Source organism: Rhinopithecus roxellana, chromosome 11 (assembly GCF_007565055.1).
Source record: "Rhinopithecus roxellana isolate Shanxi Qingling chromosome 11, ASM756505v1, whole genome shotgun sequence".
Taxonomy (NCBI): domain Eukaryota; kingdom Metazoa; phylum Chordata; class Mammalia; order Primates; family Cercopithecidae; genus Rhinopithecus; species Rhinopithecus roxellana.
Window position 1 is genome coordinate 107,399,420 of NC_044559.1, and position 25,103 is coordinate 107,424,522.

Consider the following 25,103-nt stretch of genomic DNA (forward strand, 5'->3'; position numbering starts at 1 on the left):
TTGGTTCTCAGTTACAGGAATTCCTAGAAGAGGACATATTGTCCAGACTTCTTTCACTCTTGCCTGTGTTAGAATATTCTTTTTTTTTTTTTTTTTTTTTTTGAGACAGGATCTCGCTCTGTGACCCAGGCTGGAGTGCAGCAGTGCAATCTCAGCTCACTGCAACTTCTGCCTCCTGGGCTTAAGTGATCCTCCCACCTTAACCATCCTTGTAGCTGGGACTATAGTCATGACCCATCACGCCCGGGTAATTTTTGTATTTTTTGTGGTGACAGGGTTTCACTATGTTCCCTAGGCTGGTCTCAAACTCCTAAGCTCAAATGATCCACCCACCTCGGCCTCTGCAAGTGCTGGGATTACAAGTGTGAGCCACTACATGTGGCCTTGTGTTAGAATATTCTCATGAAATGTGATTCAATAATATATTTTTCCAAAAATTATTTAAGATGGGTCATAATAGAATCGTTATACAATCAAAGTAATAAAGTAGAAATTGTAAATGAGAAGTAAAGGAGGCAAAGGAAGTAAGTGCGTTAAGATGGAGGCTTACATTTGTCTCTTAGTTTTTCTAACAGCTGGGGCTAAAAGGGGAGCGTGATGCATTAACCCGTACCTTTTGTCATGAAAAGGGAAGCATACCACTCCTCAAAGGTGAGGATTTTATAAGAAATTTATTACACGGACTTTATAGCAGGGACTTTTTTGCTCAGATGTACAGTGTTTTCAATTATAGTTTTGAAATTACAAATTAAAAACTTGAAATTTGAAATGAAAATAAAGAAGCAAATGTCCCATGGCAGTTTCTTATAGAACCAGTGTAGAGAAAAGAAAGAAAGAGGAGACAAACATGACTCACGTAGATTTTCTGGCTTGGGTGTTTCTTGAGGAGGCCTTTAAAAGAGTAGTGTCTTAGCTCTGAAGACTTTGAAGAACCTATTCCTTAATCAGGCACATTGCACTCCCCCTCCAGCCCCACCCGACATAAACATGTTTTATGACAAAAACGTTAAAATTCATATCCATTATATCATGGTGAGCACAATCTTACTTTCCTTTTGGTAATACACTACCAATTTCTTTATTAAGATGGATGAAGAAGGAGCTAAAACGTTGAAGTCAGGAAGAAAAAGACTTTGGAGTGGCCAAACTAGCTACTGCTGTAGTTCAGGGAAAGTACTGGAAAGAATAATAAAATTGGAAGGGATCTCTGATAAGATTGTGTTCGATTACTCGTTTTTTTGAGGAACCTTGGCCCTGAGTCATTTTTGCTGATGCTGCACAGCTTTGAGTGTTAGCCCAGGCAGTACAACAGCCCATGCACACTCTACTAATGCTCTCCACCACAGGCACACATCTGCGGCTTGGCTCACTCTTATTTTGGACACAGCAGCAGCATTTCCTGGACATAAGAGATAAAGAGCATCAAGTCATAGGGAAGAGGCAATACTGATGTTAAGGCCGCCAGAATCACCATTGTAAGAAGTGACATCCAAGGAGAAAAAAAACACAAAAAACTATAAAAATAGCCAAACAACTGAAAGCAGAGATGTTCGTGTTGGGCAAATGTAAAGGAAATAATTTTCTACAACTTAACAGCCCCTGAGAGTACTGTACTACAGGGGTCTATTATTTAACAGTCTTCTAGTTATGATGTTAGCTGCACAGTGTTCTCAGGACAATGGCTGTAACAGTGAGCAAAGGCCTCCATAGAGCTTCTAGTTTAGAGGGGGGTTACACAGGAGGTAAGTAGATAAATAAATATTTATAAATGCAATTAAGAGGCCTGGGTGTGGTGGCTCACGCCTGTAATTCCAGCACTTTGGGAGGCCGAGGCGGGCAGATCACCTGAGGTCAGGAGGTCGAGACCAGCCTGGCCAACATGGTGAAATCCCGGCTTTACTAAAAACACAAAAAACTTAGGGGGGCAAGGCAGTGGGTGCCTGTAATCCCAGCTACTTGGGAGGCTAAGGCAGGAGAATCGCTTGAACCCGGGAGGTGGAGGTTGCAGTGAGCTGAGATCAGGCTACTGCATTCCAGCCTGGGCAACAAAGTGAGACAACAACAAAAAAATGCAAAACTCACTGGAGAAAAATGAAGCAGGCCAGTGATAGATAGAGAGATTGGGTGCTGCCTTAGCCACGGCAGTCAGGGATCCTCTCTGGGAAGTATAGATCCAAATGAAACCAAACCAATAGCCCCATAGACTGTTCTTTTTGATAAACATAGAAACTAACCCTTCTGGTCTTAAAGCTGGAAACTTATTTGTTTCATCTGAGTTCCTTCCTCAGGAAATAACCTTTAGGCCCCTCAAAAAAAGAACTGAAACTCACCACAACAGTGCACTCCTTCACCATGATTGCTTCCTTGCCCCTCCCCAGTTCTTGTTTTCTTAAACGTTGTTACATTTCCTCTCTGCTATATAAATCCCTGGCGTTAGTCATTAAGGGAGATGGATTTGAGACAGAGCTCAGGGCTCTTGGGCTGCAGCACCTGATTAAGGCCTTCTTCTTTGGCAATACTCGGTTCAGTGGTTGGCTTTCTGTGCCGCGTGCAGCCGGACCTCAGCCAAACCCCTGGTGTTTCAGTAACATGAATCGAGTACAAACATTTTGAATAGTGCTACAATAAAAGTTCACAATAATGTATTGTATATTTCAAAATAACTAAAACAGTGGAATTGGGATGTTCCTAACACAAAGAAATAAATGCTTGAGATGATGGATACTCTAGTTACCCTGATTTGATCATTACACATTGTATGCTTGTATTGAAATACCACATGTATTCCATAAACATGTACAACTAGTATGTATCCATAAACATGAAAAATCAAACATTAAAAAAGTAAAAAAAATTTTCATTCACTGAAGTGACCCTGGGTCATCAAGAAAGGGTTTAAAATAGACAGTATATCTTAGAAAGACTTTCATGAAAACCATTTAAAGTTACAGAAAGTATTTGGTGGTTAAAGGGAGTGGGACCTCATTACAGCCACACTTTTCACTATGTGTAATGCCTCAAATCCTGGGAAGGGCCAGATAAATAGGAACACATGGTATCTTTTCACTTATAATAATATACTCCTTTTCTGTTTTATTTTTCATTGAAGCCATAGATTTCAAAGTCAGAGTTATAAAAAAGGATCCTATTCCCTAATAACTTAGGATGTACGGAAATACAGTTACTTAAAAATAACAGTGCGATGACAAAGTAAGCTTCTTGGGGATGGAACTCATTTATGAGGCTCAGAATTTGCTCCACAGTTCTCACTGGTTGTTAGTAATAAATGTTTCACTTCTGTTAAGGTCTTTTACAATTTCTCATACTGGGAACAGTATCTGCTGTTGAAGCCATCACAATCACTTGTCATTTCAGTTGCACTTAATAAAGACCACTGAGTATCATTTACTACATAAACTCAGGGTTAATAGGGAATGTTTGGTAATTTCTTTTTTTTTTTTTTTTTTTTGAGACAGAGTCTCGCTCTGTTGCCCAGGCTGGAGTGCAGTGGCGCAATCTCGGCTCACTGCAAGCTCCACCTCCCGGGTGCCTGCCATTCTCCTGCCTCAGCCTCCCGAGTAGCTGGGACTACAGGCGCCCGCCACCGCGCCCGGCTAATTTTTTGTATTTTTATTTAGTAGAGACGGGGTTTCACCGTGGTCTCGATCTCCTGACCTTGTGATCCGCCCGCCTTGGCCTCCCAAAGTGCTGGGATTATAGGCGTGAGCCACCGCGCCCGGCCATGTTTGGTAATTTCTAATCTTGTTTCTGCTGTTCTATTTAACTGCATAAACAAATGTCAGAGTATTTGCTGCTTTTTAAATTATTTGAGCAGCACAGAAAAAAATCAATTTCATTTCTTAATTGGTTTCCTATAAAGTGACTGTCAAAGGCAGGTATCTGGAATTTTAGATTTTTCTCAATTTACTCCTATTTGCTTTTCATTCCTTTATTTCATTGCTCTCATTTGTACAACACATATTTATTGCATGCCTGCTATGTGTCAGGTTGAATGCAATAGGCAAACTCCTTGACCTTGTGAAAGCCACACCAATCCCTCTTTAGCATGATAAAGTGTCATAAAAGGGAAGTATGGGCTTCTTAGGGAGGATATAGGAAGAGCTCTCTTGGGATTTGGGAGTGACAAGAAGGTTTCCTGAAGAAACAGACATCTAGGCTGAGGGTGTTTTGATCGTGAAAGATGAGAAGAGAAAGAGGATGTGTGTTTTAGGCTGAGAAAAGGGCATGTCCAAGGACAAATGTTTGTGGACAATTTGAAGAGGAAAGTGCAGGTTACTGGGGAGGAAGGGCTGAAGTGGAGAGTTTGGAGGGGTGAATGAATGAATATCAAGCACAGAGGCTGGACAGGGTGAGCAGGGCCCAGATTTTGACAGGCCTTCGTATCTTAGGACAGTGGGAAGTAACAGAGAAGTTCCATCAATGGGAGGATAGTATAATTAGATATTAATTTTAGAAATACAACTCTGGCTACAGTGTGGAAAATATATTAATTAGAAGGGGAAAAACGAGACCAAGGGAACAGTAAGAGGAGTGACTCAGAAATACTGACAAGACGTGCTGGCCTGGAAGAGGGTATTAGCACAGAGCATGGAGAGAAATAGAAACTCGAGATATTTGGATTTAGATTTTTGAATATGGAAGATAAGAACAAGGGAGAAGTCAAGGTAATAGTCAGATTACTGGCTTGTAAAATTAGTTGACTATTCATAAAAGACCACAGATTCTATTTATAGGAAATGTCCAGAATAGGCAAATCTACAGAAACAGAAAACTAGATTGGTGATTGCCTAGGGCTTAGGGCAGAGGGGTGGGTGCGGGAAGTGACTTCTAATGGGGCTCTTTTTAAGGTGATGAAAATGTTGTAAAATTGATTGTGATTAAATTATTGTACTAAAAACCATTTAATGTATATTAAGGTGGGTGAATTGTATGGCATGCGATTTATATCTCAACAAAGCTGTGAGTGTGTGTGCCCATGTATGGATGTGTATGTGTGTGTATATATCTCTATATATGTATACATGGATGCCTGTACGTCTCCATGTAGAATATGCAAAACAAACATTAGGTAGTTTGATATTTGAGGCTGGAGCTACAGAGAGATCTAAGCCAGTGATAAAGATTCAGAAATCAGCAGTCACTGAGGTCGTAGTAGCTAATGAGATTGTCTAAAGGAAATGAGAGGGGAAGAGAATGGGTTTCCACAGGCAACCCTCTGTGGAAACTGAAAATAAATCACTAGAGAGAAGGGAAAGAACTAGAGAAGACTGGCTAACTTGGAGGTCAAATGTGAGCTTCATTTTCTGTCTGCGAGGTGGGAGACTTATTTCCAACTGATTCTCTGGGTTTTGACACATCCTCTGGGTTCTCCAGGGCATAGGGGAGTGCTGCTTTCTCACTGTGGCAGTGGAGAGTGGAAGAGTGAATAAATATTGCAAATGGAGGGACCAGCCAGTGGGTGCAAAGGCCTCAGGAGCATGAGAGAATGCAGCTCACCAGCAGAGTTTCAAGCAGTTCACTGTGGCTCAAGGACAAGAAGAGGGCAAGAAAAGAGGCTGAAGAGCAGTCGTGGGTCCCAGGAAGAAGGCCTTGGAAGGAATTAGGACCTCATCCTGAAGGAGTTGCTGAGCCATTAAAGGAACAATTAAGGGAGGCGCATGCTCAGAGGTATGGTTTTGAGACATTTTCAGGTGCAGGCTGGAGAGGATGCAGTTAGACAGTTATGTGGCACCTGAAATACACCAGAGTGGGAAATGATGATAGTCTGAAATATGGAAATTGCTGTGAGGTTAGGGGGGAAATGAGTTGGAATAAGCTTTTGCAGGTAGAAGTCACAGTTTAGAGCCACTGATGGATCATAGGTATGAGAGAGAGGACAAAAGCCAGAATGACTCCCAGGTTCTTGGTTTAGGAGACCATATGGATGACAGTGGCATTCATGGAGAACAGGAACATGAGAAGAAGGTCAGGCTATCAGGGGCAATGCCAATGAGTCCTCATGCTGTTAGTGAGCAGGAGCTGTGGGGACCTCAATAAAATGAATGGCCTGGCAGCTAAGGCATGCTTATCTGTGTCTTGGAATCCTGATCTAAGAGATATGGATAATACATTCAGGGCTATTTCCAGGATTAGCTATCACAGTGGATGTGAACAAGCCTTATTCTAGGCCTGGAATTTGAAAGATGCTTCATAAATGCCTGTTTCTCCCCTTTTTGTCTTAATAAATGCCTGTTTCTCCCCTTCTTAATAAATGCCTGTTTCTCCCCTTCTTGTCACCCAGGCTGGAGTGCAGTGGTGCAGTCTCAGCTCATTGCAACCTCTGCCTCCCAGGTTCAAGCGATTCTCCTGCCTCAGCCTCGTTTTCTTCTAGTTTCACCATAACCCACCCATTTACACCAGGGCCCCTCTCTAGAGAGCTCCTGCTATGATGGGTTTCTCTTTCTGAGTTGATATTTTCATGTCAGTTCATGTTAATGGACTAGCAGAGAAAGTTTCAAGGAGGACGTGGTAGGTACTACTATGGGAGAGGCTTGAATGTGAGGAAGAAGGGCTGGAGGAGATCATAGTGCCCAGATCCCCAGCCAGGGAGGGGACTGAAGAGGAGACCAAGGCCTCTCTTTCCTGCCAGGCCTTCCTTTGTGCCTGGCCTCATCTAGCCACAGTTTTCACACTGGCCATTAGTAGATGTGATGGCTCCCATCTGATAGTAAGAGTGAGCCACTTACGTGTAGTAGATAATAGTATGTAGAGTCTTCAGGGTTATTTAATGTTTTGGGTTTCCGGGGTCGTCTTGGGGGTCTCAATATTTTTGGCTCCTCTCCTTTAGAGATACCTATAAGAAAGGTGATCATAAACAAGTATTCAATTACAAAGACTATTATCAAGTGATGTTTTCCTTTTGGGATAAATAAGAAATTATATACCTATGACTGGGGCTAAGGCTGGAGAAAAAGGAAATACTTTTGCTGCACAACCAACCCTTATCCTACTCCTTACCATGTGCTTTCCTCTAGTTGTCTGGTAGTCTAGGACTTTGAGAGCCCAGGGGAAGAAAACAAGAGGAAGAAAAAGAAAAACAATGCAGCCGGGTGCAGTGGCTCACGCCTGTATCCCAGCACTTGGGAGGCCGAGGCGGGCAGATCACTTGAGGTCAGGAGTTCAAGACCAACCTGGCCAACATGATGAAACCCCATCTCTACTAAAAATACAAAAAAATTAATCGGGCATGGTGGCGGGCACCTGTAATCCCAGCTACTTGGGAGGCTGAGGCAGGAGAATCACTTGAACCTGGGAGGCAGAGGTTGCAATGAGCTGAGACTGCACCACTGCACTCCAGCCTGGGTGACAAGAACAAAACTCTGTCAAAAAAAAAAAAAAAAAAGAGAGAGAGAGAGAAAGACGAAAGAAAGAAAGAGAAAGAAGAAAGAAAAGAAAAAGAAAGGAAGGAAAAGAATAGTTTGGTCATGTGGAATTGAGTAGAGCAGTTCAGAGGATGGATGACGTCAGGGGTCAAAGCTGCCAGAAAAACAATTTAGAAAGCAATGTTATGCTCACATCACAGAACCTCTTCTGTCCCTTCTCTCCCTCGTGTGTTAGCCTCGCGTGGTGACCCATCTACCTAAGCACTGCGTGATCTGCATTTTTAAGGACCGCCTCATATGTTATGGCTCCAAATGAAGAGACTGCTCATTTGCAAAGCTGACTCTTTCTCAAAAGCCTAATCTGTTCTTTTTCCAAAATTTAGAACCTCAAACCTGTAGCATTTTTAGATTTGACATTAAAAGAGTGACCAAGAAAGAATAAATTTTGTCATCTTTTCCTACTCTTTCTGTTAATATAGCCAAGATCTCAAACCTGGAACAACACTGTCAGAGCTTCTGGTGATCTGTACACTTGGATGTTCATGTTCATTACAAGTGGCTTTATATTTACAGAGCTAATAGACCTCACTAAATATTTCTATTTTTTTCATGATTCTTGACAACTCCATCCACAGGCTCTGTTTGTGCAAGAATGTCTGCTCGACAGATAGATCAGGATAGAAGTGTGAGTTGGGTATGGTACTTATTGGAAAGCTTCATTCAATACACCTGAGCATATATTTCTAGGTAGGACTTTAAAAGCAGTAATAGCTCATTCTTGCATACAGTAAAGGGGCAGTGATGATTCCTAATCCCCAGATGTTGAAATACACAGAGAAACAGAGCTGTCCCAAACTATACTAATCAAATAGAAGAATATTTATATTTATTATATGTAAACAACTGTGACTGGCAAGTATAAATCAGCTTCAACCAATGGTGAAAGACTCATAGATGTCTAACTTTCTAGTTCCCTGACCAGCCCACTAGGTGAAGATACTGATTACAGCAGCATTCATATTCTGACATTATCCAGCTCATTCATTCCAAAAGGTATGGGAAATTTCTGGGTGACAAAGGGGATCAGCTAATCGGGGGTGCTTCATAGAGGTGTAGTGCATGGAACAATGCTCTTCATTGAAACCTCAGCAATCACACATTGCTGTCCTTTTATGAATAAAACAAAAAGAGATATTTGTCAATGAGATCATGTTATTACCGATTAGTAATAGACAAAGCATTTGTCAGACCCATCCCTAGAGGTTCATCTCCCATTCTGTCTCTCCCTTCCTCAAGGAATAGATGGAGGAGGTAGAGGGAGTCCAAATATCTGAGTCATTTCTGGATCCATCTTAGACTGTCACAGGCACGAGGAAAGATGGTAAGGCCTGAATTCTTGCCACCACCATAAATAGTGGTCTTTTATTTTTTCCTTCTCATTATCCTCTCCCCCAGTGCTGATTATTAAATAGATTCTACTGGCTCTTGCAAAGTTTTATCATTTCAAAATGCGTTTGTCATATCCATTTATATTACTCATTTGAATCTGAATGACAAGATACATAAAAATATGGTATAAGTTATTAGATATTCTTAATATTTTTAGAAACATGAATGTGGTGTGTGACTAAAATTTAACTTGGCTTTAATATTATTTAAAATCTGAATTGAAATATCAGAACATTACTATCATAATACAAATTAATTAAAATGAAGATGGCCAAGAAGCTGAATAATTGCCAAGAGAGTGAAAACAAAAAAAAGGTTCTGGGAATAAAGGCATTATTGATCTTGTGTTCATTTTATCATCAAATGTTCCCCCATTCAATCTGATTTCTCTATTGAAAATGCTTTCTATTAGGTTGTTGCAAAGGGAATTGCGGTTTTTGCCATTAAAAGTAATGGCAAAGTAAAAGTAATGGCAAAAACCGCAATTCCCTTTGCAACAACCTAATAGATGGTGAAGGGTCCTTTTCACCAACAAATCCAAAGGTCCTTTATCTGTCCCTGTTGTCTCTGACCCTTCTTCATTAAGCATTATTAAACACCCCTCGTCTTCATGACTCAGGATAAAGTTTCTGAAGGCAGATGCCTTATCTTATTTTTCTTTGTATTCCCAGTACTTATAAAAAATACTTGACAAGTGCTTAATATAAGTTTGCTAGATGACTAAGTGATCTTCCCCTTGCCTCGTGGATTGAATCATCCTTTCCTCAGGTCCTGGCAATTTCCGGTGTTCCTAATGCACACCTCAGGTCTGGCCCTCCCATCCCACAGGAGCTCTTGCCCTAATTTCTTACTCCTTACTGAATACTTCTCTCTCAGACTCAAATGAACCTACAGTCATCATTCTTCTCCCTCTAAGATTCTATACACTACAACCTCAATGGCAGCATTATTCCTGCTTCCCAGGTTGAAAACACTGATAATCACCTTTGCCTTGTGTCTCTTCTTCATCTCCTACAGACAAGCAATCGTTAATTTCTGTCCATTGTTTTGACACATCCTTTGAAATATCTAATATTCATCCACCACTTAGTTTCATTTGCCATTGCAATCACTCTGGATGAAACGACTCATTTAATAACTGTGGTAGAGTCTTAATATGGTTTCTGTGCTTTATCTCATAAATGAAAACCATATTTTCCTTTCTTTTTCTTTTTTCTTTTTTTTTTGAGATGGAGTCTTGCTCTGTCTCCCAGGCTGGAGTGCAATGGTGCAATCTTGGCTCACTGCAACCTCTGCCTCCCTGGTTCAAGCGATTCTCCTGCCTCAGCCTCCCGAGGAGCTGGGATTACAGGTGCTTGCCACCGCGCCCAGCTAATTTTTGTATTTTTAATAGGGACAGGGTTTCGGCATGTTGGCCAGCCTGGTCTCGAACTCCTGACCTCAGATGATCTGCTCGCCTCGGCCTCCCAGTGTTGGGATTACAGGCGTGAGCCACCACACCTGGCCCAGATTTTCATTTCTTAAATACTACTTTAATTGTGAAATTTCAAGTTTCAAAAATTTATGATGATGCCTCTTTTTCCCTTCTTCATCAAGTTTAAACTTCTGACTCCAGGTTATTTACAATCTTAGCAATTTCAATTTTATCTCCCATTTCCCCCCAAATGAACTTTCTCCTCTTGTCAGTCCAGTTATCTCACTGAAACCCTGATAGACAATGTTTATAGCTGTAACTTTGCTTTTTCTCACCTTCTCATAGAAAAGCTTTTCATAGACTTACTGAAATCTTAAGCTTGTTCAATGTCCACCTTCAATCCTATCTCTTTAATGAAGTTTTCACTGACTCCCCAGTGATCTCTCTCTCATTGAGCATAAATGGTACTTGCTAGACGCACAAGCCATTTAAATCTGTTACAGGCTGAACTGTGTCACCTCAAAATTTACATGTTGAAATCTTAACCTCCAATACCTCAGAATGTGACTGTGTTTGGGGATAGGGTCTTTAGCAAGGTAAATAAGTTAAAATGATGTCATTAAAGTGGGTCCCAATCTAATGTGACTGCTGTCCTTAAAAGAACAGGAGATTAAGACAGACACACACAAATAGAAGACCATGAGAAGATGACCATCTAAAGGCAAGGAAAAAGGCCTCAGAGGAAAACAACCTTGTTGACACCTTTATCTTGAACTTCTAGCCTCCAGAACTGTGGGAAAGTAAGTTTCTGCTGTTTAAGTCACTCAGTCTATGATACTTTGTTATGGCAGCCCTGAAAAACTAATATAGAACCTAATCCCGTATGTCTTGCCGCTTACTATTTTTTGCTGTGATTTTTTTTTTTTTTAATAGTGGAACCAGAAGTCTCTAGATGGTGGGGATCATGACTTAGGTTTTGATGTCCTTGTGCCATTTCATTGGTGATCTACATGTGGTAGTGTTTGGAGACGCAAAGATTGTGATTTCATTTCAGCTTGGAGATGTAGTGCTAAGTGAATAGTAAATATTAATATACTTCTGTGAACTGGATCACCATTCTCATCACATATAAAAATAAATTTCTGATGCTTTAAAGATTAATATAAATAAAAGAAATAATAAAGCTCTTGGAAGAAAATCAGGAATAATTCATGAGCAATCTAGGGGCATGAATGTTTTAATCAAAATTCAGAAATCATAAAAATATAGACATATTTGCCTATTAAATATAGGCAAAAACTTTTATTTGGCAACAAAGTCAAAAGACACATGATAGACTTGGAAGGCTATATTTGCAACACAGATATAAAGGGTTCATATTTTTAATATGCAAAGAGTGCTAACAAATGGCTACCAAAAATATAGACCAACAGAAAAGTGAGCAAAATATTTAAGTAGAAAATTCAAGATGCGCAAATCCAAAAAGCAAATAAGCATGGGAAGGCACCTGAATTTACTAGCAGATAAGAGAATATAAATTAAAATTAGATACGATTTTACTCCAGACACATTAGCAAAGATTAAAAAGAAGGATATCACTGATGGACAGGAGGTCAGGACAAGTGTATGCTCCCAAATTGTTGAAGGACATGTCAATTTCTAGAGCCTTTTAGGAAAGCAATCTATTAAAACCAAAAACATCTTGCAACTCAATAACTTCATCACTGGGGATTTATCCCAGTGTACAGGTACATTTTCAAAGATATTTACTGCAACATTTTTCATCGTAGCAAAAAATGGAAACAAAGAGAATATCTAACAATAGGGAAAAGGTTATATAATTATTGTGATTCACAAATACAGGATTATGCAGCCATTAAAAAGAATAAATTACAGCTATACTAATTGATGTGCAGGGATTCCTGCAAAGGTATTGAGAAAAGCAAGTTGCTTAAGTGTTATATTATGATCATACTATGATCCTATTTATATAAAACAATGATGAAAATCTCTGTTATGTACATATACCTACATGTATGCACATCTGCAAAAAATATGAAAAAATGCATGTTCTATAATAAGAGTTCCCTTGGTTGGGGGTGAGTAATGTGGGTTGAGAAGGGGAACACAGGGGAGGAAACAGGAAAAAAAAAAGAGAAAAAGAAAACAAAACACTACATTAAATAATAATCCTGGAATGCGCTGCATGCAGTGGCTCACACCTGTAATCCCAGCACTCTGAGAGGCCAAGGCGGGTGGATTACCTGAGGTCAGGAGTTCGAGACCAGCCTGGCCAACATGGTGAAACTCCATCTCTACTAAAAATACAAAAATTACCGGGCATGGTGGCACACGCCTGTAATCCCAGCTACCAGGGAGGCTGAGGCAGGAGGATCACTTGAACCCAGGGGGCAGAGGTTGCAGTGAGCTGAGATTGTGCCACTGCACTCCAGTCTGGGCACCAGAGCAAGACTCCATCTCAAAAACAAACAAACAACAACAAAAAAGAATCCTGGAATGTATGGTATGGTAGCATTGATGTAAAATTATAAATATGCATGTTGGTGTGTGTATATTATGGAGATTTAAAAATCAAAATGCATCGAATTTTCAGAATTTCTGAAAATCTAATCTGCTTTAGTGTTAGCTTCTTGACATTTTTTTCTTCACCAGGATAATCTAAAGCCAGAGGGCTGACTAGTCTTAAGGGGTGTCTCACTTAAGATATTGCAATGCAAGGTGGCCAGCCAGTAAATGAAAATTATGATGAATGTATTATATTCAACAGACTATGATTGCTCCGCTTAAATTCCTTCAGACTTTTTTTAAAGAGCAAACTTCCATGAGCTTATCAGCATACAAATATTTCAGAGAGGCATACGTTTATTTGGCCTCTAATGGATCTGTGAATTTTTGTTCCTTTGGGATAATATAAACACTCTCTACTAACGTCATCCTAACCCCTTAATTACAAAAGTGACATAAACATTTATAATCACAAATTATCAGCAGCATATCAATATGGGCACTAGCATAATAAGGTTTGTGGCTATTTTGTGGGTTGTGCGTGGTAAATATCAGCTTGTAAAGGTTATTGCTGTATTAAATAGCCAGAAGGTAAGATACTTATTTATATTGCAGTTGTGGTAATAATGTCATTAAGTGTTTTGGTTTATCAGAAATGCACTTTTTTTTGGATAATGAATCACTTAACATCTCCACTTTTTTGCATTCAGAAGAAAGAAGATAGATTTAAAACTCATTGCCAGGGAAAATTGATTTAGAAAATTAAATTTCAGCATCATTCTCATTTTAATGATAATTACACTGTTTTACTTAAGTATACATGCAGAGTATAATTTGCAGAAGTATCACATATCTAAATCAAATATTAGCAGAATAGAAATGCACTTGTTACTGTAATTTTTTCTATAATAAATCAATTTTTCAGTTTTTGTAAATTTCCATTTCCTCCTAAGAGTCTATGACCTTCAAGCAATAGAGTGACCTATGGGAAATCTTAGGAGAGGAATTTTCGTTGCTGCATGTTAAAGGCAGACTCACTCTAGTCATGGTTGCAACCTACCTTCTGGAAGCTGCCGTTTCCACCAGTCACCTCATCTGCCCTTGGCCAGGCTGGCTGTTTTGGCAATGGTTCTAGACTGAAAGAGAGCTGCACACAGTTCTGAGCTTGTGGACAGGACAGTTCTAAAGGAATCCTCTCTGCCTTGCACTGCCTCCCTCCTTTAGCACCTACGGACATGTTCAATTCTCTCTCTCTCTCTTTTTATTAAGAGATGGGGTATTGTTATGTTGCCCAGGCTGGTCTCGAAATCCTGGGCTCTAACCCTCTCACCTCAGCCTCCTGAGTAGCTGGGATTACAGGCCTGAGTCATTGTACCCTTAATTCTCATGCTTGCCCTGGATTTGACCTCTTGCGTCTACTCTGGGATAGCTCTGTTCTCTTGAGTTTACTCGAGGTGAAAAGTTAAGGGTAGGTGCTTGTCCTGCTCTGAGTGCCCTTAGAACTTAGGGGATACGTTACTGTTTAGGGGATCTGACTCGCAGTCTTCTCTGACCTTCTCAAGAGGCAAATGCCAGCTCCCAGCCCCATTTTGAACTGCACAACTACTCCTGTCGCTCTTCTTTTCCTGCCAACTGAATGCCGATGCCCTAGGGCCAGCTTCCACCTCTACCTATCCTATAGGTCATGGGCGTATAGCTACTGGCCCCTCTCTGATTTGGGTACTTTGAACTAATACCCAGATCCTTGAAAGCGAAACTTAGTTTGCTAACAATACTGGTAGGTTCAGGTAAGGTGCTGCCCCAGCCTGCCCCATATGTCTCTCCTAGTTGTGGCAGGAGAAGCAGGAGGATATAGCAGCCTGTATGGGGGGTGAGACCCACAGATACACCCTCTGGATTGTCTCTTGTCTCTTGCACATTATCGCTACATCTCGGCGGTCTACTTCTGTCATTTTCCTTGGGCTGTCATCTCGCATGGATTACAGTCCTCAGAAGCCAGTTTGTTTTGTTCTAGTCCAAAGACTTAGATTACACACACATGCCCGGTCATCTCGCTTATATGTGAGCAGTCATCAAAACGGGGCGCCACAACAGAAGCACATGCAAATGCGGTGCCTTGAGAGTGAGGACTTTGTTGGGGAGAGTGAGCTGTTATGTGGAACACTGCGAGCATGTCTGACTGCCCACCAACTATGGATACAGCCAAACTACCAAAATACATGTTTATTTGCTTGGAGAATAAGGAAAACTCAGAGGTGGCATCTAATTACATTCTGGCTATTTTTCAAAATGATGTGGATATTCATTTATTTAAAATGTTTAGATATATAGCCTGAGGTGAAAACAGAATAATTTTTCCCAGAAGCCAAACTTTAAAAAATTATTTATTGACTGTTCATAGTTATTTTCTTAGATTGGCCTTTTAAAAACACAGAATTGAAGAACATTCTCTGACTTTAAACACACAACATTGGCTTTTTTCTTTCCCTCTGCTCATACTTTATAACACATAGATAAAAGGGTTTTTGGTTCCTATCAAGATGAGCTGAAACATACCAGTATTTTTTAAAAAAAAGCACTCATTCTTTATTAGAGCACATCTAATCACAAGCTGGCTGGAGGAGTATCAAACAAGCTTTCAGTGGCTTCAGACAGCATGGCAACAAAGGTGACAGATCTGGAGATGACACTTTAGTCTTACCACATGTGACTGTGGAAGTTCTCTACCAGGTTGCAGTAATATTATTCAGATTCTTAATTTTATATAGAAGTGAAGTTAGCGAGGGATGGAGAGTATCCGCTCTACCAGAGATGACCATCTTGTTCTCACTAACTAGACACTCAACTCTTCTAGAACCCTGGACTTAGGGGCTCTTGTTGTTAATGAACCACCTCACGTATGTGAAGATTAAGCTGACTTATTTACAGTATTACAATTCCAATTCTGCAATATTTTATTCAGTGGTTAGATTAGCTAGCAGTTAGCCAAGGCTATTCTTTGAAAAATGAATTTAAAGGGCTGTTAATATTCCATATGTGAATAGTGTTATTACTTATTAATCATTCTCCTATTGTTCAATTTTTTTTCTTACCATATACACAATTTTTTTTCAGCTCTGATTATTTACTTAGGCTATGTTCTCATAAGTGAGTTTACTGGGTCAATGATATAAACTAATTCAGTGGAGTTTTTTTTTTTTTTGACATATTGCCAAGTCACTTTTCAAAATGTTGACACTGCCAACTTACCGTATGCTTGGGAATAATTACATTAGCACTTTGTCATTACTGTTAAAATACTTTTTCATACTTGTAATTTTGATGAGTAAAGAATAGTAACTTGTTTTACTTTTTTTTTTTTTTTTTACTCCTAGAGTGGTCATATATATGCTTTTTTCCATCTGCATTTCTTCTTTTGCAAATAAATTGATGGCTTGTGCCATTTTTCCATTGAGAATGCTATTTTTTCTGAATGATTTATAAAGAGCTCTTTCTACATTAAACAGTTTAACTCTTTTTACATTTGTTCCAAATATTCTGTCTTCAGCTCTTTAACTTTTAATGATGCTTTGGAATCTCTAGAAAGTTTTAACATTCATGTAATCCAAATCTATCACAGTTTTTCTTTGTAATTCCTTTTATTACTTCTTATGTTTTGTCCTTTTCTAAGCAGAGATTGTGAAATGCTCAATTCATAGCATCCAGCTTCATTTGGTTTGTTTATTTCTTTCATTTAAATGATCAATGCATCTGGAAAATATCTGGGCATTCAGCAGAAGATAAGAATATTTTATTTCCTCATCCCAAATCAGAGACATTTTAAGGATTATCCATCTATTTCTTTTTTGTTCATATGTGTCTTTTTGTAAATGACAGGTTTTTATAAATACTCAGGCCAATTTTAGGGCTATTCTGTTTCATTAATCTGTGATTGATTTTTGTAAAGCAGACATATGATTTTAATTATTATAGCATTATTCATTTTACTATCTAATAAGTAAGTCCTCATTTATAGTTATTCTTTTTGTCCCTGAAATTTACAAATGATCCTTAGGGATATTTTCTTAAGTTCCAAAGAAAATCTGATAGAGATTTTGAATGCAATTTTTTTAAACCTAGAAAGTAATTTTACAACGGTCATGTTTACAGTATCTTATCTTCCAATTCAGAAACACAATGTATCATTCCATTATGCATCTTTTCTTTTTTGTCTCTTTGTGGTTTGGTTGCTAGCTTTATTTCAAGGTATTGATTTTTTTTGCTATTATTTCCAATGGGCTCTTTTTCTATTAGAAATTTTTATAGGAAAGAATATCTATCTATATAACTATACATCCTTACTGAATCCTATTGCTAGCATCAATCATTGCATTTTTAATGTTGTCTGGTAATATTCCTACAATCCCATCTTTTCCCTTTTGATAAGTTATGCTTTTTGAAAAAGCTTCTCTTTGTTGTCTTATTGCATTAACTGGAAATTTCCCAATAACATAAAAATGTGGTGTTACTAGTATCTTTATCTTCATCCTCCTTTTACCAAGCTTCTCAACGGAGACCAACACTGAAATAAATGTGAACTATGCATACATTTAAGAAAAATTAGGTCAGGTGCAGTGGCTCACACCTGTAATCCCAGCACTTTGGGAGGCAAAGGTGGGCAGATCACTTGACATCAGGAGTTTGAGATCAGCCTGGCCAACATGGTAAAACCCAGTCTCTACTAAAAAAAAATACAAAAATTAGCTGGGCATGGTGGTGGTTGCCTGTAATCCCAGCTGCTGGGAAGGCTGAGGCAGGAGAATTGCTTGAACCCGGGAGGCGGAGGTTGTGGAAGTTGTGGAGGTTGTGGTGAGCCAAGATCGTGCTATTGCATTCCAGCCTGGGAGACAGAGCAAGACTTTGTCTCAGGAAAAAAAAAAAAAAAAAAAAATAGAAAGAAAGAAAGATTAAGAAAAACAAGTGAGAAAGTGCGGGGGGCGGAGCAAGATGGCCGAATAGGAACAGCTCCAGTCTCCAACTCCCAGCGCGAGCGACACAGAAGACCGGTGATTTCTGCATTTTCAACTGAGGTACTGGGGTCATCTCACTAGGGAGTGCCGGACAATCGGTGCTGGTCAGCTGCTGCAGCCTGACCAGCGAGAGCTGAAGCAGGGCGAGGCATCGCCTCACCTGGAAGCTCAAGGGGGAAGGGGATCCGTTTTCCTAGCCAGGGGAACTGAGACACACAACACCTGGAAAATCGGGTAACTCCCACCCCAATACTGCGCTGTAAGCATACAGGCACACCAGGAGAATATATCCCAATCCTGGCCGGGAGGGTCCCACGCCCAGGAAGCCTCCCTCACTGCTAACACAGCAGTCTGCCGCGATCTATCCCCAAGGCAGCAGCGAGGCTGGGGGAGGGGCGCCCGCCATTGCTGAGGCTTAAGTAGGTAAACAAAGCCGCTGGGAAGCTTGAACTGGGTGGAGCTCACAGCAGCTCAAGGAAGCCTGCCTGTCTCTGTAGTCTCCACCTCTGGGGACAGCGCACAGCTGAAGACCAACAGGGGAAGTAGCGGGAGCCGGTGCAGACGCGAACGACTCTGTCTGACAGCTTTGGGGAGAGCCGTGGATCTCCCAACGTGGAGGTTGAGATCTGAGAACGGACAGACTGCCTGCTCAGGTGTGTCCCTGACCCCTGAGTAGCCTAGCTGGGAGAAATCCCCCACTAGGGGCAGTCTGACACCCCACACCTCACAGGGTGGAGTACACCCCTGAGAGGAAACTTCCAAAGGAAGAATCAGACAGGTACACTCGCTGTTCAGCAATATTCTATCTTCGGCAACCTCTGCTGCTGATACCCAGGCAAACAGGGTCTGGAGTGGACCTCAAGCAATCTCCAACAGACCAACAGACAGTCCTTCTGACTGTCAGAAGGAAAACTATCAAACAGGAAGGACACCTATACCAAAACCCCATCAGTACGTCACCACCATCAAAGACCAGAGACGGATAAAACCACAAAGATGGGGAAGAAGCAGGGCAGAAAAGCTGGAAATTCAAAAAATAAGAGCGCATCTCCCCCTGCAAAGGAGCGCAGCCCATCGCCAGCAACGGATCAAAGCTGGTCAGAGAATGACTTGGACGAGAGGAGAGAAGAAGGCTTCAGTCCATCAAACTTATCAGAGCTAAAGGAGGAATTACGTACCCAGCGCAAAGAAACTAAAAATCTTGAAAAAAGAGTGGAAGAATTGACAGCTAGACTCATTAATGCAGAGAAGATCATAAACGAAATGACAGAGATGAAAACCATGACACGAGAAATACGTGACAAATGCACAAGCTTCAGTAACCGACTCGATCAACTGGAAGAAAGAGTATCAGCGATTGAAGATCAAATGAATGAAATGAAGCGAGAAGAGAAACCAAAAGAAAAAAGAAGAAAAAGAAATGAGCAAAGCCTGCAAGAAGTATGGGATTACGTAAAAAGACCAAATCTACGTCTGATTGGGGTGCCTGAAAGTGAGAGGGAAAATGGAACCAAGTTGGAAAACACTCTTCAGGAAATCATCCAGGAGAACTTCCCCAACCTAGTAGGGCAGGCCAACATTCAAATTCAGGAAATACAGAGAACGCCACAAAGATACTCCTCGAGAAGAGCAACTCCAAGACACATAATTGCCAGATTCACCAAAGTTGAAATGAAGGAAAAAATCTTAAGGGCAGCCAGAGAGAAAGGTCGGGTTACCCACAAAGGGAAGCCCATCAGACTAACAGCAGATCTCTCGGCAGAAACTCTACAAGCCAGAAGAGAGTGGGGGCCAATATTCAACGTTCTTAAAGAAAAGAATTTTCAACCCAGAATTTCATATCCAGCCAAACTAAGTTTCATAAGTGAAGGAGAAATAAAATCCTTTACAGATAAGCAAATGCTTAGAGATTTTGTCACCACCAGGCCTGCCTTACAAGAGACCCTGAAGGAAGCCCTAAACATGGAAAGGAACAACCGGTACCAGCCATCGCAAAAACATGCCAAAATGTAAAGACCATCGAGGCTAGGAAGAAACTGCATCAACTAACGAGCAAAATAACCAGTTAATATCATAATGGCAGGATCAAGTTCACACATAACAATATTAACCTTAAATGTTAATGGACTAAATGCTCCAATTAAAAGACACAGACTGGCAAACTGGATAAAGAGTCAAGACCCATCAGTCTGCTGTATTCAGGAGACCCATCTCACATGCAGAGACATACATAGGCTCAAAATAAAGGGATGGAGGAAGATCTACCAAGCAAATGGAGAACAAAAAAAAGCAGGGGTTGCAATCCTTGTCTCTGATAAAACAGACTTTAAACCATCAAAGATCAAAAGAGACAAAGAAGGCCATTACATAATGATAAAGGGATCAATTCAACAGGAAGAACTAACTCTCCTAAATATATATGCACCCAATACAGGAGCACCCAGATTCATAAAGCAAGTCCTTAGAGACTTACAAAGAGACTTAGACTCCCATACAATAATAATGGGAGACTTCAACACTCCACTGTCAACATTAGACAGATCAACGAGACAGAAAGTTAACAAGGATATCCAGGAATTGAACTCATCTCTGCACCAAGCGGACCTAATAGACATCTATAGAACTCTCCACCCCAAATCAACAGAATATACATTCTTCTCAGCACCACATCGCACTTATTCCAAAATTGACCACATAATTGGAAGTAAAGCACTCCTCAGCAAATGTAAAAGAACAGAAATGATAACAAACTGTCTCTCAGACCACAGTGCAATCAAACTAGAACTCAGGACTAAGAAACTCAATCAAAACCGCTCAACTACATGGAAACTGAACAACCTGCTCCTGAATGACTACTGGGTACATAACGAAATGAAGGCAGAAATAAAGATGTTCTTTGAAACCAATGAGAACAAAGATACAACATACCAGAATCTCTGGGACACATTTAAAGCAGTGTGTAGAGGGAAATTTATAGCACTAAATGCCCACAAGAGAAAGCAGGAAAGATCTAAAATTGACACTCTAACATCACAATTAAAAGAACTAGAGAGGCAAGAGCAAACACATTCAAAAGCTAGCAGAAGGCAAGAAATAACTAAGATCAGAGCCGAACTGAAGGAGATAGAGACACAAAAAACCCTCCAAAAAATCAATGAATCCAGGAGTTGGTTTTTTGAAAAGATCAACAAAATTGACAGACCGCTAGCAAGGCTAATAAAGAAGAAAAGAGAGAGGAATCAAATAGATGCAATAAAAAATGATAAAGGGGATATCACCACTGACCCCACAGAAATACAAACTACCATCAGAGAATACTATAAACGCCTCTACGCAAATCAACTAGAAAATCTAGAAGAAATGGATAATTTCCTGGACACTTAACACTCTCCCAAGGCTAAACCAGGAAGAACGTGAATCCCTGAATAGACCAATAGCAGGCTCTGAAATTGAGGCAACAATTAATAGCTTACCCACCAAAAAAAGTCCAGGACCAGATGGATTCACAGCTGAATTCTACCAGAAGTACAAGGAGGAGCTGGTACCATTCCTTCTGAAACTATTCCAATCAATAGAAAAAGAGGGAATCCTCCCTAACTCATTTTATGAGGCCAACATCATCCTGATACCAAAGCCTGGCAGAGACACAACAAAAAAAGAGAATTTTAGACCAATATCCCTGATGAACATTGATGCAAAAATTCTCAATAAAATACTGGCAAACCGGATTCAGCAGCACATCAAAAAGCTTATCCACCATGATCAAGTGGGCTTCATCCCTGGGATGCAAGGCTGGTTCAACATTTGCAAATCAATAAACGTAATCCAGCATATAAACAGAACCAAAGACAAGAACCACAAGATTGTCTCAATAGATGCAGAAAAGGCTTTTGACAAAATTCAACAGCCCTTCATGCTAAAAACGCTCAATAAATTCGGTATTGATGGAACGTACCTCAAAATAATAAGAGCTATTTATGACAAACCCACAGCTAATATCATACTGAATGGGCAAAAACTGGAAAAATTCCCTTTGAAAACTGGCACAAGACAGGGATGCCCTCTCTCACCACTCCTATTCAACATAGTCTTGGAAGTTCTGGCTAGGGCAATCAGGCAAGAGAAAGAAATCAAGGGTATCCAGTTAGGAAAAGAAGAAGTCAAATTGTCCCTGTTTGCAGATGACATGATTGTATATTTAGAAAACCCCATCGTCTCAGCCCAAAATCTCCTTAAGCTGATAAGCAACTTCAGCAAAGTCTCAGGATACAAAATTAATGTGCAACAATCACAAGCATTCTTATACACCAGTAACAGACAAGCAGAGAGCCAAATCAGGAATGAACTTCCATTCACAATTGCTTCAAAGAGAATAAAATACCTAGGAATCCAACTTACAAGGGATGTAAAGGACCTCTTCAAGGAGAACTACAAACCACTGCTCAGTGAAATCAAAGAGGACACAAACAAATGGAAGAACATACCATGCTCATGGATAGGAAGAATCAATATCGTGAAAATGGCCATACTGCCCAAGGTTATTTATAGATTCAATGCCATCCCCATCAAGCTACCAATGAGTTTCTTCACAGAATTGGAAAAAACTGCTTTAAAGTTCATATGGAACCAAAAAAGAGCCCGCATTGCCAAGACAATCCTAAGTCAAAAGGACAAAGCTGGAGGCGTCACGCTACCTGACTTCAAACTATACTACAAGGCTACAGTAACCAAAACAGCATGGTACTGGTACCAAAACAGAGCTATAGACCAATGGAACAGAACAGAGTCCTCAGAAATAATACCGCACATCTACAGCCATCTGATCTTTGACAAACCTGAGAGAAACAAGAAATGGGGAAAGGATTCCCTATTTAATAAATGGTGCTGGGAAAATTGGCTAGCCATAAGTAGAAAGCTGAAACTGGATCCTTTCCTTACCCCTTATACGAAGATTAATTCAAGATGGATTAGAGACTTAAATGTTAGACCTAATACCATAAAAACCCTAGAAGAAAATCTAGGTAGTACCATTCAGGACATAGGCATGGGCAAGGACTTCATGTCTAAAACACCAAAAGCAACGGCAGCAAAAGCAAAAATTGACAAATGGGATCTAATTAAACTAAAGAGCTTTTGCACAGCAAAAGAAACTACCATCAGAGTGAACAGGCAACCTACAGAATGGGAGAAAATTTTTGCAACCTACTCATCTGACAAAGGGCTAATATCCAGAATCTACAAAGAACTCAAACAAATATACGAGAAAAAAACAAACAACCCCATCAAAAAGTGGGGAAAGGATATGAACAGACATTTCTCAAAAGATGATATTCATACAGCCAACAGACACATGAAAAAATGCTCATTGTCACTCGCCATCAGAGAAATGCAAATCAAAACCACAATGAGATACCATCTCACACCAGTTAGAATGGCAATCATTAAGAAGTCAGGAAACAACAGGTGTTGGAGAGGATGTGGAGAAATAGGAACACTTTTACACTGTTGGTGGGATTGTAAACTAGTTCAACCATTATGGAAAACAGTATGGCAATTCCTCAAGGATCTAGAACTAGATGTACCATATGACCCAGCCATCCCACTACTGGGTATATACCCAAAGGATTATAAATTATTCTACTACAGAGACACATGTACACGTATGTTTATTGCGGCACTATTCACAATAGCAAAGACTTGGAATCAACCCACATGTCCATCTGTGACAGACTGAATTAAGAAAATGTGGCACATATACACCATGGAATACTATGCAGCCATAAAAAAGGATGAGTTTGCGTCCTTTGTAGGGACATGGATGCAGCTGGAAACCATCATTCTTAGCAAACTATCACAAGAACAGAAAACCAAACACCGCATGTTCTCACTCATAGGTGGGAACTGAACAATGAGATCACTTGGACTCAGGAAGGGGAACATCACGCACTGGGGCCTATCATGGGGAGGGGGGAGGGGGGAGGAGGGAGGGATTGCATTGGGGAGTTATACATGACATAAATGATGAATTGATGGGTGCTGACGAGTTGATGGGTGCAGCACACCAACACGGCATAAGTATACATATGTAACAAACCTGCACGTTATGCACATGTACCCTAGAACTTAAAGTATAATTAAAAAAAAAAAAAAAAAAAAAAAAAGAAAATAGAAAAAAAAAAAAGAAAAAAAAAAAAAAAAAGAAAAACAAGTAAGAAAAAATTTTACCCAATTGTTCCAGTTCAGAGTCATGGATGGCTGGAGCCTCTACTGGAAATTCAGGGTGCAAGGCTGGATAAGATGCCCCTTTCCGTCTGTCTCTATTTTAATATTTAAATAAGATTTGAAGAATTCAGTAAGTAATTGTTAATGAATAGGAAATTTAATGAATGTTTTATGGTTCCCTTCTGACTTGTTCTGTCTGAATCCTTCTGCACATGATCCTCTAAGACCCTCTTCCCTTGGTTTCGTAGGGTCTAGGCTCCCTGGCTGCCCTCCCCATCTCTGGTCGCTCCTCTTTCCTGGTTCTTCTCTACCTGACCTGCACATGTCCAGACTCTTCCACTAGGCTGTCTTCTTTTCTCAGTGTAGGTAAATTTCCTGGAGTTTCCCTTCTCCTCCATGGCTTCAGTTACCCCATATGTGTCCAACTGCCTACTGAGAGGTGGTCCCAATTCATCAAAGGCTTCTCATACTTAACACAGCCCAAATTAAATGCATGCTCCTGCTCGTTATTAATCTTTCCCATCTCAGGTAATGACATACCACCATCCACCATGATACTAGCTGATCATGTTAGAGACCCCGGCATGCCCCTTTTCCTGTGCAACCAATTACCAAATCCTTTGTAATCTACAAACTAACCATTGCTTTAAACTGCCTTCGTGGCCACTACCTCATCCTAGCTACTACCATCATCTCTTGCTGGCCTTCCCCTTTTCTCTTCATGGCTTTCAAGTTCAATTCCTACAGTGCAATCAGATTTTTAAAACATTTTTTACAACGTACAATTCAGATATACAAAAAAATTAACACACTTAAAACTTTAATTTATCATGGTGCTCATTTCTACTTTCTAGCATTAAATTATTTTTAACAAATTCTAGCTAAATTCTAAATTCTTAATGTCTTCTGAGTAGATTTCGACACTTTAGATTAGGGTCAGAAACCTAAAATGACTAGACACTAAGAGCATTGATGGCTTACATTCAGCCTTCCCTTTTCCTCTCTGTCCTGCCACATGTAAGTCGGGGATTGGTGTAGGGCGCTTTGGCAGCTTCATGGCATTAGTGGGTAGGGGCCATCTGTTCTGCAGCCACTCTTGGC

The 25,103-nt window shown here is 40.2% G+C and overlaps 1 protein-coding gene across 1 annotated transcript in view; it reads right to left on the reverse strand.

The window, feature by feature from the left end:
• Positions 1-25,103, reverse strand: part of MYO3A (myosin IIIA) — a 292,667-nt gene that overhangs the window by 12,845 nt on the left and 254,719 nt on the right. Inside the window, exon 32 of the mRNA XM_030940862.1 lies at positions 6,747-6,853. Coding sequence (XP_030796722.1) covers positions 6,747-6,853 — 107 coding nt within the window. The remainder of the gene's footprint in view (positions 1-6,746; positions 6,854-25,103) is intronic.